The sequence below is a fragment of the Meleagris gallopavo genome, chromosome Z, assembly GCF_905368555.1.
Source record: "Meleagris gallopavo chromosome Z, MGAL_WU_HG_1.1, whole genome shotgun sequence".
In the NCBI taxonomy this organism is placed as follows: domain Eukaryota; kingdom Metazoa; phylum Chordata; class Aves; order Galliformes; family Phasianidae; genus Meleagris; species Meleagris gallopavo.
The window spans coordinates 1,374,912-1,396,303 of NC_139435.1; the positions used below are offsets into that span (position 1 = coordinate 1,374,912).

The 21,392-nt window shown below is 46.7% G+C and overlaps 1 protein-coding gene across 1 annotated transcript in view; it reads left to right on the top strand.

Moving 5' to 3' along the window:
• Positions 1 to 18,713, top strand: part of DYM (dymeclin) — a 151,389-nt gene extending 132,676 nt beyond the window's left edge. The window contains exon 17 of the mRNA XM_085212991.1: positions 17,525 to 18,713. Coding sequence (XP_085069117.1) covers positions 17,525 to 17,674 — 150 coding nt within the window. The 3' untranslated portion in view covers positions 17,675 to 18,713. The remainder of the gene's footprint in view (positions 1 to 17,524) is intronic.
• Positions 18,714 to 21,392: the final 2,679 nt, after the last annotated feature.

Consider the following 21,392-nt stretch of genomic DNA (forward strand, 5'->3'; position numbering starts at 1 on the left):
CCGAAAACACGGAGATAAAGGGCAGGTGCTGAAATCAAGAGCTGCTCGTTTCTCCTTGGTATGTAGGAGGAGATAAATGCAGTTGATGTGCTCGGGACAGAGCAGCAGCCGTGGTTTGGAGATAGGGCTGTCTCCTCACGGATGAGCAGCCGCATCCCAGGCTCCCTGCTTTATTGCAGAGCTTATTAAAGGCAATTTAGACATCACAGTGATAGGTGAAAATTGGTCTCCTTTATTTTTATTTTGTTAAGTTCTCAGGCTGCCTTTCCTCCCTTTGGTGCAGTGTGTATGCTTTCAGCGTGAGAGCAGCACAGCGGTGCCGGGAGTCTGCGTGTTATCTTGGGGTTTCAAGGAAGCAGCCAGCAGATAACTGCTCTTCCACAGCACGTGGGAAAGCTTGTTTGCAATGCCAGCTGCTGGCTGGAGACTGACATTTAGGTTCATGGACTGATCGCAGTCAGAAGGCCACATTTTCACAAGAGAACATCCTACCAGCTGTACTGGTTTAATCAGAGACTTCATGGTTGTGAACGTAGTTAGAGATGCTTTTGTTTTTTTCCCTGCTTCCTAGAATAGCAGAATTGGAAAAGACTCTGAGATCCTCAAGTCCAACCACCAACCCACTTCTTTGCTCCCTGTGTCAGTTGGTACTTCTGTCACAGCTGTGCATGCTGTTGTATGTTCCTGATGTTACCAGCCATGCCGTCGTGCTGTCAGCTCACACCTTTTTGCCATGTTACAAAATCTAATCTTGAAGTCCATTCTCCTTTTCACATTAAAATTTCACAGAATAACTAAAAGGAGCACAGGTAAATGCCTTCAGTTTGGGCAGAGCAAGCTTTGTACTACGTGCTAAAAGGTTTTCTCATAGGTTTCCCTCTCTGTTAGCAGTGTACTTCCAACTCCTTCAACTTCTATTTCTTTCATGGAGAAGAAATCCCTAATCATCATGACACCACCGAGCAAAAATCAGTACACTGTCATGGGAGTTCTGTTTCCAGAGTCCTGATGTCCTTGGTGCCCAGTGAGTGTTTTTGGCCAGAGTAGGATGCTTGCTTCAGAGTGGCAGAATCATGGAATCGTTAAGGTTGGAAAAGATCGATAAGATCATCACCAAGTCCAAACCCAACTCATCTGTACCGTGCCCACTCGTAGAATCACAGAACCTTGGGGACATGATGACCAAGCATGGTGGGGGTGGGTTGATGGTTGGGCTAGATGATCTGTGTGGTCTTTTCCAACTTTAGTGATTCTGTGATTCTAGGATTCCAGGAAAAAAAGATCTAGAACATTTTCATGGGACTTGTGGTCAGAAAATAACTGGTGAAGCTGTCAGCACTCAGCTGGCTCTGACTGATCTTACGTGGGGATTAATGACCTGTCTGCCTGAATGGGCAAGCCTTGGTGCAGGTGCTCTCCTATTTGTGTAAGCCCAGCTGCTGAACTTGTTGAGAATGAGTTGGAACTTAGCTTTATAATGAGTACATCCAGGAGGGGGTTTATATTGTTTAAATCTCTGTAATTAAATGGTGCAAGGTGTGTAGGCAAGATCTAACTTATACTGAAAAATATAAATGAAAATTGTGTTTATTATAGTGATTAAAGTTCGGTGCATGCTGACATAGTTCAGCATATGGGAATTCTTAGTTGTGCATTTCGTAGAAACTTTGAGAAGAAAGATAGCACAGCAGCCAGGGTCTGTGATCCCAGAGGGGTACCAGAGCACACCAGTTTGGGGGTGCAGAAATAAAGCTTTTAAATTTTCTTAAATAAAAACAAGCCAGAACCCTTCATTCAGGTGCTGTTGCAGGGCTGTTTGCTTGGATTTGGCATGTCACACACATCGAGATTTGGTTTTCTCTGGGGCGATGTCAGCCAAGTCCTCTATGACACAAGGATGTCGTTACAGCTCAGTACAAGGTTGGTTTGGATACTGTGTGATCTGACACCAGCAGTGTGCACCATGGCATTCACAACCTCTGCTTGGCACCCCCAAAGAGATTTCTCCAGCTCTGTCACAGGTCCTGTATTTGTGTGTTACTCTCAGCCCTGCTCACAAGTGAATGTGCTCCCACCTCTCCCCGAGTACCTGCTGAACATGAGAATTATGCAGTATCACAATTTTAAATTATAGCATTAAGGGGAGGGGACCGAAAATCCCCACCACTCCAGTTTTCAAATAGAAATTCTCCTGAGAACCCAAACGAAATTACTTTACTTTTACACAGCAGCTCTCCGTCAGTGCTGGAATTAAACCCAGCTTTTTTAACTTGAAACAACTTCAGCTTACTGCAGTGGTTATAAATTCTTTCATGGGGGTGGAGAAAAACAAGCAGTAACTTTGGCATTGTTGATGAGAACAAGTTAAAAAACAGCTATTTTATTGTGCCTGTCTGCCTGGTGCACAGTTAGAAACATACTAATGCTTTTCTGACACCTCCCCACTGAAGAGTAATGCAAACATCACTGCAGCATCAGCAGATGAAAATATGGTCTTGGATCTCAGATTTTTTAAGTGTTTCTCATGTAGTATCAGTTTCTTGCTGTAAACAAGCCAAAATCTCTTCCAACAGAAAACAGTCATTGTACTTTCAACTCCAAGAGAGCACTACATGAAACCTTTCTTTACAGATTGAGATTAAATGGAACAGTTCAACCTCAGTTTCTTCCTCATCCCCCTTCCTTGCCATATCCCAGCACCTCAGAGATCGTGAGAAAGGGAATTGGCTCACTGGGGAGTTTTCCTTTGGCTTCAGTGGTCCTGAGGTTTCAAGTCTCATCTTTGTGCTGGTGAGATGCCACCAAGTGCCCTGTGAGCACAGCCAAGTGCCTACAGCTTGTGTATCTGTGGACGGGAGCACTGAGTCTCATACTGACTGATGATTATCAGGTGGGTAGAAGAGCTGTGCTCCTCTTTTCTCCGTCCCCCTCCTTTCTCCAATCCCATGCTGCTATTTTTAGTGGTTGAAGTGGACTGAGAGAAGAGCTGAAGGAGAAGAAGAGATGGCAGCAAGTGCTGTTGGCTGGTCACTGGTGGGCCTGAAGGATTGGTTGCCCACATCAGGTCCATCCAACTCCCATCTTGAAACGGGTGATAAAATGTCAGCTATTCAGAGAATAATTCCTCTTATGTATCGCACACAGAGGGGTGATGCAGTGGCACAGACTGACCAGGGTGGTGGGAGAGTCCCCATCCCTGGAGGTGTCCAGGAGCCATAGAGATGTGACACATGGGGATGTGGTCAGTGGGCATGGTGGGGATGGGCTGTTTTGAGCCTGGAAATCTTGGAAGACTTTTCCAGCCTTCATGATTCCCTGATTCTATGATCATACTTTCCAAGGTGGTGGTACTGTTGCTATGAAAATGTTCTGAGAGTACAGGTGCTGCTCTTCATGTGCCCTTCAGGTTTTGTCATTGCTTCTCTCATGCTCAGTCTGTAGTTTGCAGTAAATACCACGAACAAAATACCACGGGCTCCTGCGGTTTGTTTGCTCATATCTCAGACATTGGTGTGCCTGGAGCCCTGCGGTTCTTCCAAGGCCGTGCACCTTGCTTACAGACGTGGGCAGATAGTTTGTGTAAAGATTGTAATTTTTCAATGCTTTCAGTTTCTGCTTGTCAGTCTGCATCTTAAGCACGAAGGGTGCTTTCTCCCTGTCACTAATCTATGGCAGACACTGCTGTTATCAGCCTGCAGCTGCTTGAACAGACACCCAGGACTGTTGTAATGAGGGTCCTGCAGTTATTATTTGAGCTGTTTTCCTCTTTCATCTTCCCTTCGGGGGCCATCAGAATGGCACTGTTTTTTTTTTTTTTACAAGCTCCAACTTGAAACTTTTAGAAGTTCCTCTTCTCTGTGTGTCGAGCTGCTTGAATTCCCCGTAAAAGCGCTGGAGCTGTGAATCAATTTGTAATGATGTAACAGCATGCAAACACCCACCTTAGCTCTGTGTTAAAGGATGGCACGTGGATGTAGCAGAAAAACACAGCTGAGATACACTGAAGCACACTTGTCACTTTGCAGTCCTGCATCTGACACTGATGTTAATGGCTGAGCACCCGGCAGATCCCAAACCTCTGGCTGACTTTTCCCCATGGATGGGGTCTGTGCCTTGATCAGAAATGAAGTTGGTTGCAGAGTGTCTCGGGCTGCCAAACCTCGTGAGGAAATCGTGGCTGTTCTCACCATCAAAGCAGGCAGAGCAGTTAACCCTTTCTGCTCGTTGGCTGCCTTGTTGCTCTTGCTGAGGTTCAGCCAGCTTCTTTCTGACCTGTGAACGTTTGTGCAAATTGCTGTTACACTTTCTCCCCCTGTGAATGCAGCACTAGGGTAGTGGAAGAGATAATTTACTTAGAAATCCCACCTTGCTCTCGTTGGGTCACCCAGCTGCTGCTTCCCAGCTCCTGTGTTGATGCCATTACCTTCCAGTTTTCAGCCAGTTTCAAAAGTCACATTTGAAAGCTGTAAGTTGTTTTCAGGATTTTTAAATGCAAAGTGATTTAAATGCAGTGGCTGTTCTTGTATCACCTGAATCCCTGCAGTGATGCATTGCAGTGGGACATGGCTATTGTAACCTTTTGTTGTGTCCTAATAAAACCAGTGTATGTTGCCTCCTGCTTATGAATTAATAAGCTGAGAGGTAAAGCATGGTGCACAACTGGTCATTACTATGTCTGGAAGTGGCTGCTGCACTATTGATGGCAGTGGCAGGTAGTACAGCTTGACTTCATTTCATCATTTCTCGTATAAGGATTCTGTACATAGAATTGTTGCAGTGCTATCAGAGCTCTCCTTCCTTTTTGGTCAAGACCAAAGAGTGGCATCCATGGGCACCGACACAAATGCACTCTTGCTTTACATGTGGAAACACCAGCCAACCTGTCACAGTCCCAAAACTGTTACCAGGATCCAAGCAGTTGAATTCAGTTCCTTTCTTCAGCCCTTGCACAGGATCTTCATTTTTGTTAATGCCAGCAAGAAGTGGCACTTGGGGACATGGTCTGTGGACATGGTTGGGATGGCTTGGGTCTGGACTTGGTGATCTTGGAAGTATTTTCCTACCTTAATAATGGAATTCCCAATTCTTAGGAATGAGTGGCTGGAAGCAGATTAATTTAGGATACCAGCTTATCACAGCAATTTAAATGCAAATATAAAATAGGAAATCATCACATGCAAGGTTTTCAGTAGCACTGATAAGGTGTTCATGGTTGTCAGCACTATGATAGCAGATTTATTTTTGTTTAACCCAATATTTTACGTATTTCGATTGCCTCCTTTCCATCTTACTGAGGCCTTAGTGTATCTCACTGGAATCCAGAGCAGCAAAGATTGTCAAAGAGAACTGGGCAGTGCACAACACGAGGTAGCCTGGGAGGTGCTGCGTTGGGTGAGTGAGTGAGCAGCAGTGATTGTGCAGCTCAGGAATGAGGAGCACTGGCCAAGAGGAAGACGCAGTGTGGGCTAGCACAGGACACTCCTATTCCCAACTGCTGTCTGCATGGAGACCGATATTTACAGGGAGGATCGGTCTGTCCCCTCCACCCCAAAAGCTCTTCCATTTGCCTTCTGGAAGCTGTATTCTGGGTTCAGTCACTTCATTCCAGAGTAATTGCTTTCTTTGCAAAACAGAGCAATTAGACTGGAGTGAAATCACCTTGTTCTGGAGCTACAGAACTGCTGCAGAAGAGATGGTCAATAGTAGTGCTGTGCTGGTCAGCCTTACACAGCACTCAGACTGGAGTTTGGTTGTTCAAATCCATCTTTGAGGCCTAACTAAATGTTCGGATCATAGAATCACCAAGGTTGGAAAAGACCTCCGAGATCCCCAAGCCCAGCTCATACTACCATGCCCTCTGGCCATGTCCCCAAGTGCCAAATCTCCACGGTTCTGAAGCACCTCCGTGAACAGGGACTCCACCACCCCCCCGTGCAGCCTGTGCCAATGCATCACTGCTCTCGGGAGAATAAATTGTTCCTAACATCCAGACTGAAATGATGATAAAGTCCTCTCTACACAGCAAAGAGAAATGTATATTAGTAGGGATTCAGGCAAATCCTTCAAACCAAGAGCAACATAAAATGGACATTAAACCATCCTAGGAGCTGGGAAATCAGCAGCGCAGTGATTTTCTGCTGTTCCCCAATGTGTTTCTCCTGGGACTGTGTGAACACACAGTTTCAGTCCATTCACTCTATGCAGAGCTGTAGCTGCAGTTGTAGCCAAGCCGATGGATGTTTCAGCCCTGCCTGTGGCAGCTTGTGCATTGTAATTAACTGCTTCCCATTAAGGCAACAGAGGAGAAATCGTGCAGTTACATGCAGAGGCTTTAGGAGATGGAGCAGTGTCCTGGAACAGCAGTCAGTAGTGTTTGGTGGTTGGGTTTTGCTGCTTTTTTAAAATTCTTTCTGACCCAGGAAACTATGAATGTTGTAAAGTGAAGAATCCCTTGGAATGTGAATAGGAGCAAAGCAGGTGGAGAGGCATCATTTGAGCACTGTTGTTTATTCCTGTCTGGGACTAAAATCCACAATAACAACAACAAAAATAAAAATTAGGGGAAAGAGCTGTGTAACAAGAACCTTGGGGAAGAGGAGCATTAATTGGAGCACAGGATTCGTTACTCTGCATTTCCTAACATTATAGTTAGCATCCTTTCTAAATGTAAATCTTTAAGAAGCAATATGCAATTTTTTGGGCATCCTGCAGGAAGCAGAAAGGTATTTCTGTATCCTGACTTGGGGGAAGTGCATTGCAGTAATTTTCTCCTTCCTTGAACCAGAAGCTTGCTGGTAGCTCTGAATTTCATCTGTGAAAGATGCTTCAAACATTTATTAGGAATGGCTGCAAGGATGAGCAGGACTCAGCCCTGCTGGTAGTGTTTTCAGGTGGGAGGTAGAAGAAAGAGGTAAATTGTGGCATTTTGTGGGATATTGTCCTTCCTGCTGCCCTCCTGATGGCACAGTCCTTTACAAAGGCATTACTGAGAAATGTGGGACTGATGTTGAATGCTCTTTGGGGAGGAGAAAGATCAGAAGGTGACACACAAACCCCATCACCAAGAGGAGCATGCATAACCAAAGAGAGAAGTATCTCTGTGTGCACAGCTGAAGTCCAGTCCACGTCTTTTGTTGCATCCAGTAGGACTGGAAGTGACTGGAGCTACAGAATCTGATTTTTTCAGTGAGAGTTGTTGAGCTGCACTGCCTGCACCTCACCTGCTGTGCAGTGCATCTACTTTGACACTGATTTAGCTGAGCAATTTGGAGGTAAATATTCCATGAGTTTTTTTCATGGTATGTACAGAGATAAGGCGGTTCTTCTCCTTCGCAGGAAGGATGAGCTCATGTAGGGACACAAAGCAACCAGCTTCTGTCTGTCTGTTGTTGCTGCATTACGTTGGGTGGTTGGCTGAGCCATTGGTTTGAAGATGCTGCGACAGGAGTTAGAAGTATGACATGTAAGACAGAAGGCACAGAGGAAATGAGAGGCTGGGCAAGCAGTTTCTCATGTTTCTCTCCTCTGTCAGAAAGCCATCCTATGTATTCTGTGCTTTTATTACATTTTTCTCCATGTCTCAGTCTGCTCAGCACGTGTTGTGCAGCCCTCCTTCCTCAGTTGCATGTGTTGCAGGGAAAACAAAAAGTCCACGGCCAAATGCACTGCATGTGCATGATGCTTCGTTCCCAAATGTATTGCAGTTTCGGTCAAAGCAACCAGAACTGTCACTGAAATGCTCTGACATTTTTTTTTCTCCTTGTTTGGGAGCTATTTCCAACATTTGTTTGTTTCCTGCTGAAGAGCCACAGCACCAGACAGGGAGCGAGAAAGGGAAAAATTGCACAGGAAATGGACTTATGACTTTCTTCAATGCCAAACCCATTCTTCTCGTTCTGATTAAGGAGTATATACATATATGTATCCTATCCTATATATATGTAGGATAATGTGATGGAAGTAAATTTCTAAAATTTTATCCAAGAAAGCTGCAAGACTTAAAGATGCGTGAACAACTGAATACAAGACAGGGGGAAGAGACAACATAATCGTGTAGCCAGATCCCAATTCTACCTCTCCTATTGCTCACCTCCTTGCAGGGTTCAGCTGTCTCTTCTGATTGAGTCTTTTAATTTAAGTTTCTGTAACATTTGACAGATTGAGAAGAACAGTCCTCAGATTTCTGCCCTGGCTGACAGCTGATGCAGATAATGGAAGATAATCTTTTCCATTTACATGATTTGACACATTCTTACTTCCGTGTGTATGTTGAAGTCAAGGAATCAAAATAAATTTGAGTACAGAATATAAATCCCAGACAAATTACAGCTTTCACTGGAGTGTTGGGTTAAATGTAAACAGCAGAAATATTACAGATATCTTCTAATTAAATGCATAAATTAGAGAAATGTCTTGAATATTTACAGCAACTACGCCAAGAAGTGAGAATAAGGAAGAAATGTACTTTGTCAGCTGATAGCTGCCTTAACTGCATCCCATATGGAGCTGAATTTTGTCACAGCCTTTGGTACAAGTTGCATTGCTTCTGTGCAGGGGATTTCTCATGTCTATATTAAGGTTGGGTATTAGGAATAATTTACTGTCTGCAAGTCTGATAGAGTAGTAATGCATTGGCACAGGTTGCCGGAGGGGGTGGGGGTGGGTCCCTGTCCATGGGAGATGTTCCAGAACTGTGGGGATGTGGCACATGGGAACATGTGGGCACGGTCGGGTGGCTTGGGGTTGGGCTTGGAGATCTTGGAGGTCTTCTCCAACCTTCATGATCCTATGATTCTGTTTAGGGACATGGTGGAGTGGGTTGAGGTTGGACATGGGGATCTTGGATGTCTTTTCCAACCTTCTTGATTCTAGGAGCCACATCCCTACTGAGGGCTCTGCTGTTGGAAATAGCATGGCTTGGGACAGCTATATTTTCTGCAGCTGTATGGTTGTTGTACTACAATGTGAGATGGTTGCATTCAATCTTGAATCCTCATGGATTTAGGTTGTGTTTATGATTTTTGAGTTCACAAATAAGGGCTGATCTTGACCGTGTTTTTTTTCTGACTCATTACCCTGATGAACCTACTGTACCTCTTCTTTACACGGGTACATAATGATGGGACAAAGGAGAATGGCTTTGCACTTAAAGAGGGGAGATTTAGGTTAGATGTGAGGATAAATTCTTTACTCAGAGAGCAGAGTGGTCCTAGTACTGCTGTCCTGAGAAGAGTGGGTGCTCCAAGGCCATGGCTGGAGCCTGGGCATGCCTCCATGACAGGAGCAAAACAACCTGTGGATTGAGGGCAGCCAGCACCACACTGGGATGAGAATTTCCCAGCACTGTTAGTGCACACTGTGTATGTGCAATATGCCAGCAGAATTACATTGGAATTCCTCTTTCCCATTGGGTTTTGCCAGGCTCTGGAAGAGCAGCAAAGGCTGATTGCTGTCACTGGGGCACACAGCTTGGACCTGAATGCACAGAGAGGAGAGGGGCAGATACAGTGGATAACAAAAGGGTGCAATGGCATTGACAAGCACGTGTTAAAAGGAGAGTCTCTGGAACTATTTTCTTTATGTCTTAAGGACAATCTTTTGCTGAATGGGAGCTCTGAATTCAGTTCAGCTCATTGAAGGCAGGGAGATATTGAAATACAATATTCAAAGCATAGTAAAACAGTAAAAAACCAAGTGATTTTCATGCGTTGTTAAAGGAGTGGGAGAGCACTTGAGCCCTTTCTCAGTTTTAGGTGATTGTTTGCTTTAAAAAGAAAGGGTTCACTGTAGGAAAGTACTGCTTTCTTATAGGGAAGGCTTCATCTCATAGGAAAGTGCTGCGTCCTGGAGGATGTACGGTCCTGTAAGATGACACTAAGCATGCTGATCCCTTTTGGCACATGCTCAACTCCTGACCCACTTTACTCAGCCATCCAGATGACAAGCGGTTGCCCAGCTGCAAGACCCAGCACGTGTCCTCAACCATGGAATAACCTGAGCTCTTGCTCATTAGTTATCATTCTCTTCTACAAACTGCTTGCTTTTGGCATTGATAAGGGCTCATTTCCAATAGCTGACCACAGTATGCTGTCACAGCCTGAAAATGCCTTTAGGAAGAAGCATACACTGAGGTTGACCTAACAGCTGGTGGCAGTGAGTCTGCCTCGGTCTGGAGTAATTGACATTTTGAAATATTTACAGCTCTGGCTCTCTCTGATTGAAATGCCCTAAAGCAAAAGGAGCTCTTCCTTTGAGCCTCTCCCCTACCAGCACTCACAGTGTGCACTGGGGAAAGGATGTTTGGTTGGGAGGGACGTCAGCTCTGTGGTTGCTATTATGTAAAAACAAAACCTCATAAAACGAGCCCTCTGCACCAGCAGACCTATCATAAATGTCAACATCAAGAGGCAAATGCATCAAAAGGGGGTGGGAGAGTGGCTGGGGGCTGTGTGTCCCTGCCCAGTGCACAAGGCCAAAGCTGAGCACAGTGATAGCAGAGGAACTCGGTCCCAGATGTCCAAAATGACGTTCTTGGCTTGGTGGCTTATTTTGGAAGATGCTGCAGCGTTGCAGTGATTTCCCGTGAAAGCATAGCTGGGAGCTCATCACTGGGAAAATATGCAAAGTGAATCACTGCGCTCTCCTGCTGCCACCTCTTGTGTCGGGTGAGGAGCTGAAGGAGGAAACAAACACATGGGGCACCAGAGGAGCTGTGACTGTGGGTTGAGAGAGGCTGATGGCTGAGAATGATACTGTGACTTCTTAGTCTTCTGCCTTCATGCATGAACTGTGCAATCCCAAGATTGGAGTGGGGCAGTGAGAAGCTCCTGTAGGTCGCTTCCACAAAGAAAATCCTTTCGGTGTGAAATTAGTGCATTTTGCTGTCAGCATGCTTCAGTCCCATCTGGGAGCCTGGCAAGCAGCAGGAGGGAAATCAGCGCTGGAGACTGCATGAGTGGCTGCTGGTTCTTCACAAGGAGAAACGTTCTGCTCCTTTCCCAGGGCTGGGGAGGAAAAGCCCTGCTGATTCCTGAGGAGAAGTGAGCAAATGGGAATGTTTACATGTTGAAAAGCTGGATCAGGATGTGTGCATTGCCCAGACAGGGCACCTAGGTCGGGTCGCTTGTGCAGCACGCAGATTGCTGGTGCTTTGATGAAACTCAGAAATGTGGGTCATGTTCTTAAAGCGTAATCATTTCCTCCATTGGTGGAGCTGTACCCCAACGCTGTGCTCATTTCTTTGCATGAGAACTGGGTTCTTCATAGACTCACAGAATTGTTCAGGATGGAAAAGACCTCCAAGACCACCCAGTCCAACCCCAACCCATCCCCACAGTGCTCACTGACTGTGTCACCAAGTGCCAAACCCATCTTTTAATTGAAAGTGTGGTTGACTCCAGAGTTTGTGTGCAAAAGATCCATCTTGCCATTCAGTACACAGCTACATATATCAGCATATATCCATTATTCCAGGCTGGATGTGGCTCTGGGCAGCCTGGTCTAGTGGCTGGTGTCCTGCCTTTGGCAGGGGGGTTGAAATTATGTAATTTTTGAGGTCCTTTTCAACCCAAGCCATTCTATGATTCAGCAGGATTATTTTCTCTGAACTTTCCACTGTTCCTGTGTTTCACAGACCCTTTTAAAACTTTAACAATGAAGGAAAAATTCACCTACAGACTTCAGTACATTATACCAATTAGGCTAAAAGCATGTGATTTGCTTACAGAATATAATTACGAGATGGTTGTCTCTGTCATGACAACTGGAATACTGGTTGGCAATTCTGGTGTTATTTTTGGTTCATAAAAGGTTTGATCATGGGAATAGAAATCTGTAGTTTCTCTATAGAGATCAAAACAGGCTTTTTAGCCCAGATACATGAGTTGTTATTCTCTGCTGGCTTTGCCCAGCAGGCTTCTCTTGATAGCTGGAAGACCTCCAGGAGAAGGCTTGGCCTTTTTCAGCTCCACGGACAGACTGCCCTCAATGGAAGGCTTCTGCCTTTCTTCTCCCAAGGGTGGTCAGGCCAGTGGGATGAGCTTCACCAAGCTTCACCACGTCCTGCACTTTGGTCACAGCAACCCCAGGCATGGCTACAAGCGTAGGGCAGAGCGGCTGGAAGGCTGTGCAGAGGAGAAGGGCCAGAAGTAGTGCAGCCAGGAGGGCAGGGAGGTGACCGTCCCCCATGCTCAGCTCTGGTGAGGCTGCATCTCAGTGCTGTGTGCAGTGTGGGGCCCCTTGCTGCAAGAAAGACATTGAGACCCTGGAGCACGGTACTATGGAGAGCAGCTGAGGGTATTTCTGATACAAGCGGGATGCCGTTGGCCTTCTTGGCCGCCTGGGCACACTGCTGGCTCATGTTCAGCCAAGAGTTGACCAACACCCCCAGGCCTTTCTCCTCTTGGCCCCATGCCTGTAGTAATACATGGGGCTGTTGTGACCAAAGTGCAGGACCCGGCACTTGCTGAAGCTCATCCCATCGGCCTCAGCCCATCAGTCAGCAGTCCAGGTCCTTCTGCATGGCCTGCCTACCCTCAGGCAGAACAGCACTTCCCCCCGGCTTGGTGTCAACTGCAAACTTCCTGAGGGTGCACTCAATCCCCTCAGACTGAGCATTTGTTTTCATGCTGCCGTAGTTTTAGAAACGCCCTGGGAAAAGAAGTCTTTTTTCACTTCACCTCATGAGATTCACTAAACTGCGGGTATTTAGTCTGTGCATGGATTTCTTGAGCCTCTTTTGCCATCTTGAGTTTTCTCTTTCTTTCTCAACGCCTCCCGACATGCTCTGAGCCATTGCTTTCCTCTCTGAGTTCACACCTATTCCTTCCCCAGCTCTGCTCAGCGAGATGTGCGGCTCTTGCTCAGTCTGGCACATTTCCTGTTTGCTTCCTTTGTCTCCGCACGGTAACCTTCTGCAGGGCTGTCTGTGTCTCAGCCCTGAGATAGAGGCAAAGATAGCAAGCAGGTATGCAGGTATTTCACCAACTCCACGTTGATTTTCTTTCTTAAGTCAAAGAGAAGCAGTGTAATGCAAAGAAAAACAGGAAGGAAAAAAAGAAAAAAGAGATGAATATGTGTCCCTGCAATAATTATATAATTGCAAAAATCCATTCCATCAGTATCTCTCTTTTATTTTATTTTTAATTTATGGATATTGTTGATAAGGTCCAGTTCTGCTGATGCTGCAGGCATTGCTGCTGTATTCATTTCCCAGCACGTCCTTGGGCTACCAAGCAGGGCTCTTGCTAAGATTATCAAACACACACAAATCCATTTTCAGACAGACTTTGAAGCTTTGGATTCACTGAAAATGAATGCAAATTTGACTCTCAAATGTGCAGGACTCCTTTGGAAACAGTGGTTTTCTTCTAAACCATTGACATGCTTCTGAAAACACCGGCTCACAAATGAGTAAGCAAGCACAAATCGTAAGCAAGCACATGAGGAGAAGAGGATTCTCCAGTCTTGTGTTCATACAGTTCTTGGATTTCTTGCTTTTCCACCCCGTTGCTTTGCTTAGCTCCCCATCCAGCTCAATATCCACATCATGGAACAAGCAGAGGCAGATTCCCTCTCTTGAAGCAGCTCCATCTGCTGATGGTATCCAACCAGAGGTCACCCCCTGGTACGGCCCTGGGATGGTTCATTTGTGAAGGGGATTATTTTGTGTATTTGACTCGGAGCCGCATGGAGCCGTGCCAGCTGCTGTTGCCTGGCCCTGATGCTATCTTCATCATCGTTAACTGCAGAAAAGAAAAAGAAAGAAAAAAAAAAAAGGTGTTGAGCTTTTTGTGGTGGCGGAGTCACTGCACTTCAGCACTGCATCTGCTGGTTGGACTTCCTGTGGTTTTTCATCGAATCGCGTGATTGACGGCGCAGGCTGTCTGCAGTGTTCTCAGCTGTCTCGTTTGTCCTGACCGCGAAATCTGACTTCTGCTTTGTCTGCCAGCAACAAACAAGATAGGGCTCTGCGGTGGGTGTATTGACCGGAGCAGAGATGTGCTGTCTGTGTGTAAATGACACAGATCCAACTGGGACGTTTCCTCCAGCTCTGACGTGCGATGTCTTGGGGTTGACGGGGTTCAAAGTGCCCAGGGTTGGCTCTCTTCTGGTAACGGCTGGGTAGAAATGCAGGCAGTGTTCTGCTGGACCCGTTGGTGTCAGGGCACTCAGAAACATTGGCAAGGAGGAAGGTGGCAAAGAACACGTGCATCTTTCAGCACTGTGGCTGGTGTCCAGCTGAGCAGTGGGGCTGTGACGTTTCCATACCCAGCCTTCTCCCCTGCTATTAGGACTGCCACTTAAGAGACAATGGTGTGGTCCTTCTTTTCAGAACATGCTGCAGATCAGGTTCTTTTGGGTGTCACCAAAGGTAAGGAGCAGACATCCTTCCAGAATTAAATCATAGAATCATTGAGGTTGGAGAAGATCCCCAAGCTCACGTCATCCTCCCATGCCCACTGCTCACATTCCCAAGTGCCACATCTCCATGGTTCTTGATCACCTGCAGGTTTGGGGACCCCACCACTGCCCTGAGCAGCTGTGCCACTGCACCACTGCTCTTCCTAGAAATCATTTTTCCTAATATCCAGCTTGATTAAGTTGTACACGATAACAGCAAAGCAGCTTTGGCTTGCCACTTGGAGAGTTTTGTTAGTAGTGATCCTTGATGATAAAATCCTCCCTGGAAGTGCTCTGAGCCTCCCATGACCAAGCTGTCTCACAGCTCTCCTAAAACATGAATTTAGTGTCATAGAATCATAGAATGGCCTGGTTTGAAAAGGACCTCAAAGATCATCTAGTTTCAATCCCATGCCATGGGCAGGGTCACCAGTCTGTAGACCAAGGTCTTGACCAGTGTCACTTCATGTATCACTCTCCTTAAAAAACCTCACTATCCTGGTCTGCATTCTTCTTAGCCTCTTCTGCCTTTCCACCGTCCTTGTCTGTGCTCCCATTATCCTTGTCTCCATTCTTGAGATAAAGCTGCTCAAGGTTTGTGGCGAGTGTGGAAGAGCCCAGACTGATTGCAGAGGTACAGCCTTTAATCTGAAATTGATCGTTAAATTGCTCTGGTAACATTGATCAGGCTGAAGGAAAACTTAATAATACAATCAATGGGTGACTGTTCTTGCTTGAAAACTGGAATTCTGCCTGATTTGTTTCATGCGGAGGACTCACAGTATAGTGAGAGCTGAGCGATTCTGAGTTCAGAGTGGTCCCAGATTGGTGTCGTGGTCGTAGCTGTAATCTGTGGTCCTGAGGGTAAAAAAAAGTTCCGTGTCTTTACATTTGCATCTTTAATCTCTTTCTCCCCTCCGTCCCAGAAGGACTGCTGCATGCAGCCGCTGCTGGGGTGAGGAGTGGCAGCGATGCGAGGGCTCTGCTCTGCTGGGAAGTGTCGCAGTGGTTTCACACCATGAGGTTTCACCATTCGTTTTGCTGAAGCAACGCTGGGCTGAGTGCGTTCCTGTCTGTACTGACCACAAGCCAGGAAGCATCAGGAGGGAAGTGGGGAAGGTTACACTGAGAATAAGCAGAGCAGAGTATCATTTATAAAATAAATGTACGTGAGATTTGGATTGAGGCTTAACCTGCCCAAAGAACCATTAAGGTTGGAAAAGACCTCGAAGATCCTCAAGTCCAAGCCTAAGTCATCCCCACTGTTTCCCCAGGTGCACAAATCACGGCATCTTGAGAGGGCTGGGATGGTGGTAGGGGGTGGTAGGCTGAGGACTGGGAGCTGAGAAGGGCTGAGATGGGGAATGGCAATGAAACAGGAGGCTGATGAAGAAGAAAAAGTAAACATGGGCAAGTGCAAAATGGAGATACACTGAAGAGAGGCTGTGAAGACAGAGGAATGGGCTGGGGAAGAGGGAAAACCAGAAGATGGGAAACAGAGCTGGGGGTGGGTGTGGGAGCAGGAATATCTGAAAGAGGGGGAACACGGTGATGTGGTGGGTTAGAAAGCTGGGCAAACCCAATCTGCAGACAGAGATGGTAGAAATTGATGTATACAAAAGGACTGTGGAAGGGCTGCTGTACCACATGCTGTACCACATTTGCAGCACTCTGCAAAGTGACGCTGATGTCCTTAGCAAGATGATGGGTGGCATGTTGTCACCCATCCTTTGGTTGAGTGAAGCCAGGGGCTGGACTTGATGATGGGTCCCTTCCAGCTCAGGGTATGCTGTGATCCTATAAAGAAGCTTTCTGTGGAGCTGCCTTCCCCATGGAGCAGAATTGAGGGGGTTGGAAGAAACCTCTGGAGACCATGGGGTCCAACAGGTGCAGCTCAGTGCAGATGGCAGCTTTGGTGTCACTCCGTGTTTGGGATCTGCACCAAACTGCTGTAATAACAGCAGCCACACAGGAATAGTGGAGAAGTTTCCATGTTTTTGAGACTCCCAAGAACACAGAGTTAGATAAACAAACACGAAAGTCAAGTGGCCAAGTAAATACCCCTTCAAAGGAGCTGTTCCAGACAGAAGATCCCCCAGCACAGTGCAGAGTGCATGAGCTGCTCAGAAAGCTGATAGGGCATCCCTCCATTCACGGGCAGAGGCTTACTGGCTGTTGCTGTACTTGTTCTGGTCGTGTCATGCCACGGAGTTTTAGTCTTTTAGCCACAGCCAAATAAATAATGAAACAGGTATGCTTTATCTTATCCCCAGGAGCATTGCAATGTGGCTTTATCTGAGGCTCTCAGTGTGGGCAACGCTCAGAAGTAGAGTAGATGACTGAGCAGTGCATGCTAAAATAAGCTCAGCATTCTCAGGTTGGATACTAGGAAGAATTCTTTCTCTGAAAGGCTGGTGAGATGCTGGCACAGGATGCCCAGGGAGTGGTGAAGTCCCCATCCCTGAAGGTGTTTGGGAACCGTGGAGATGTGGCACCTGGGGATGTGATCAGTGGGCATGGTGGGGTGGGTTGAAGTCGGGGATCTTGGAGGGCTTTGCAAGGAACCATTTCTGTCTGTGCAGGCCCTTGGGAGGCAACAAACCAGAGAAAAATGGGGAAGCTGGGGCTGCAGCATCATTTTCCAACTGGGACAAACTGACACATGATATGTGTCACAACTGACACAACTGATATGTGATAACTCTGGAAGCTCTTTCCTTAAGGCTCTTGTGGAAAGGATATTGCTTGTGTTGTCAGGAAGGGGAGCTGTCTGCATGGATGGACATTAAGCTGTGTGCACAGGCTCAGTGGGATGAACTGGTGCATGGTGCAGTTCAGCTGGGGAGCATTCAGTGACATTTTTGTGTAGGACTCCTTTGTCACCTGAAGGATGCATCCAGTTTTGTTAGCAGAGACCAAACGTGAGCATCAGGAGAAGGGCTGAGCACAATGTGCCCGTGTGGCATTCAGTTCCAAGAAGAAATTACAAATGATCTCTTTAAGCCTCATGGTAAATATTTTCCTTCAGCTCTGGTGGTTCGGTTCCTTCCAGTCTTTTCCACTTTGCTCTGTGTGTGTGTTTTTGGGCTGCACGGTTGCAAACAGCCTTTCCTTTCTCTTGCAGAAGTTCCCTGAGCTGAAGTTCAAGTACGTGGAGGAGGAGCAGCCCGAGGAGTTCTTCATCCCCTACGTCTGGTCCCTGGTGTACAACGCGGCCGTGGCACTCTACTGGAACCCACGCGACATCCAGCTCTTCACCATGGACTCTGGCTGAAAGAGGTCAAAGCAAAACTGAAACCAAAACTGCACCACGTGAATCCATGACCCCTTCCAGTGCGCACCCTCTGTCCCACCCCTCGCTGCCCATCTCCAGCACAGCAGCTGTGTTTCTGACTGTCACACACCGACACCTGGGGCGAGGAACATGTATGCAGCCTTGTATTTATCGTCCTGTAACCAGAGCTTGTCTGATGAACACGAGGCCTTACACAAGGGGTATGATGTTACTACCAACACCGCCGATGGCTCTTTTAAGTCAGGAAAGAGACTGAGAACTTGGATTTGGGCAGCGTTTGGATTTTCATTTCTTTGGGTCAAGCTTTTGGTCCATTGGGTTCTGCTGTGGGTCACTCGTTGCCCAACCCCACACTCTCACTCTCAGCCCTTTGTTTCAGTGGCACTGGCATGGCTGCTGTCCTTCCTCTGGTGCCACCCAAGCAGCATGTTAATCCAGTTAGCTCCCAGGCAGACACAAAGCACTTGATTTAAGATGTCAAAATGTTTGTGGGAGAGTTTTCTGGAGCGAGTCTTTGTGTTTGGCTGGCACAGAGAGGGGCTAGGAACACCAGCTTTCAGAGCCAGTCCTTCACAGAGCTGTTTTACCGTGCTCCCGTGCAAAGGTTTTTGCTGGAAACTGAAAGTGTGGGGGAAAAAAAATCTCCAAAGAAAATAATATTGTAAAATAGAGTGATGTCCTGTAAAAACGTGTGACAGTGTGGGGTGGGGATCCCTGGCCAAGTTCTGTGTTGAAATCCCCTGTTGGCTGTTAAAGGTTTATGGCAGGAGTATTAATTGATCTGAATGTAGAATGCTTCCTTCTGTTGTCTTCAAGTGCTCTTTCCTGATGTCCCTGGCTCTGCAACTGGATGAGAGACATGGGTTGACCTGGTCTCCAGGGAACCTCCCATTTCGCACAGTGGGGATATATAAGGGAGGTCCCTGGCAGCTTCTGCTCCAGCATGTTCTGCACGAGGGGATGCATTGACTTCCAGGCAGTCCTGAGTGGCTCTAAATAAAAAATTCCTTGCACTTTTTTTCATTTTGTCATTACTTTTTTCATTTTTTTCTGAAGGAGATGCTCGAGTTGCTCCATTGATCTGTTCATCTCAAGGTGGAAGTCTGTTTGGGTCCTACACAAATGAAGCAGTGACTTAAAAAAAAATCTATTAAAAGTATTCCGTATTTATTTAAGTATAACTTACAGAGAGACATACACAACAAGGGCATGTGGGAATTCAGCATGACAGGAGCATTGGAGATGGAGCAATGGTAAGACAGGAATGGTCTTTTTTCTCTGGAAAATAGGGGAAATGAATGAACACGAGAATATGGGAAAGGAAATGGGAAAACATGGGAAATGAACTGAGCTGCAGATGTTTACACTATGTTTTGGGTTCGGTTTGGTTTGGTTGTTTTACCTTTGAAACAAAAGTCAAAGGGGGACAACTCTTCGTGGTTGTTGTAGCAATTCTTGATTTTGCCTTTTTATGAGGTCTAAGAGCATTTGTGGGTCAGAGGAGCTGTGCAGATGCAGCTTGAAATTGCATGTCTTTTGGGATGGTCTTCATCCTACCTGAGGTGAATGAACCCTCTCCACCTCCAGCAGCATCTGGAGCAAATAGGTGCTTGGTGCCAAGCTGCAGATTTTCTTTGACAGGGTTGAACCCTTTCAAACCTATTTCTTTGAAATAGGTTCAACCAGCTGCTGGAAGAGCACCATAAATTATTTCTTCTGATGCCGTTGAAGCAAAGTTCAGCAGGTTTGTTCTGATCATGTCATTTCCTTGTGTGGTGATGGATGTGCACTGCTTCCAGACCTGGTTGCTTTGGAAGAGATGGAGATCTGCTCCCAGGGCGGAGCAGCAGAGCCAGACCCAGATCTGTGCTGAAATCCACGAAGCCCAATGGCTCCTCCAAGGGCTGAGTGTTACATGGGGCTGGCGGCGTCCTCACATCATGAACACTCTTTCTTTCAGATCTGTGCAGCATCGTGAACACTCTTTCTTTCAGATCACCGTGGGGATCCCTCTCATTACTTCCTGTGGAGGATTTATTATGCACAATAAAATAAGAAATAAAGCAGTGAATGCAGCCTGGAACTGTGTTTGTTTAGCCCAACTGCTGCTGTGTAGCGATGTGCACCAACAAGTCCCAGTGCACTCCTACAACCCAACAGCACGAGGCTGGTGGCACACCTAAAAGCGTTGTTACACTGATTGTGTTAAGCGGATGATTGTTTAAATCCATGCTTGATGGACAGAAGGACACACCATTCTGCAGCATCGTGCTGAACCCCACTATGAGGGAGTTCCTGCTGGGGTGGGCAGAAGGGAGAAATGCACCGTCCCACTCAGCACCATCCTTCCCTTCCCTTGCAACTCATTTTTCTTGCTACCCAGACAGCGCATCAGGCATTGCTGACTTTGGCAGAAGCAGTCCAACAATCCTCCGGGTGTGATGGCCAGAAAAAAATCAGACTCTATTGGCCAAAGATTGGTAAATATTGGGCAAGCTGTGCAAAGAAGCAGGTTGTTGGTCTCTGGGTTGATCTGCTTCACAAAAAGAAGCAGCAAACACACCCCCTCACTTATTTGGAGAGTCAGTGATTGAATTTTATTAAACTTACACGGTGATTGAATTTTATTAAATTTACTATATCATAATTCAGCTGTCAAAAGGTCAAATGCCATCTGGGAGTTGGTCAGCCCCATGCTCTCCCCAGCCCGTGCAGCTCAGGCTGTGAAGATCTTGATTTCTGCTTTGTGCTTGGTTTGTGGATGGTCCTTTGGAGGACTGATGGCTGTAATAGACCTTAGAGATGTTAGATTTTTAATGCTGCACAATCCTTCATCATCACTTTAAAAACTGTCTTAAAATTAATCCAAAAGGGATGTGTCTTGGCAGACAACAGCAATGTTCAGCCATAGGTCAGGTTTTCACCAGCTGGCTTGGCAAACCCAGTGGCAGACTGTGCTCATGGGTCCTGCCCAGCCATGGACCTCGGGGGTCCTGTGGGGCTCAGCCCCAGCAGAGCTGTTCTTAGTGGGTAGGACAGAAATGAAAGGGATAAACCATTCAGGGACAAATCTGCATGGGGAAATTCCAAGCCTCTTCCAAACCACGTGCTTCAGGACACACCAGTGCCTCTCCAGATGCGCTCTGTGTTTGGAAAAGCTCCTCCATTCCTTGCTGCAGGATGTATTTACCTGGGTGAGCTTCAGATTCACTGTTCTGCTCAGTGCTGTCTGTCTGTCCCATACATAGCAGTGGTGCTGAGCAGCTGGGCAGCGGAGCCATTGTAGCCATGAACCCACATTCCTTGTGCAGCTTCCAGGACAAAATCCCAACCTCCCCCTCAAACAAAGATCCGCCTTGGCAGCTGCAATCTTCCAAGTTTCTCCCAGCTGAAATACAAAGTGAAAATTAGATCCGAATTAGTTTCTTGCCCCTAAATCAAGTCCTGCTGGCACAAATTTTCCTTTGAAAGGTCAACCTGAGAGCACACAAAATAATCAGTACATTGCTGAGGTCCTACAACTGACTTCAACAACAGCCACACACTTCAGCCTGCCTTTTTCCCCTCACTTTGCTCCCCTCACCAGCATGTTTGGGCTGGGAATGCCTTTGGCTCTGGGCTCACCTGGCAGGGAGAGACCTCGAGGTGTGGGTGGGATGATGGCAGGGAGGGAAGAGCCGACATGGTGTCAGCTGGT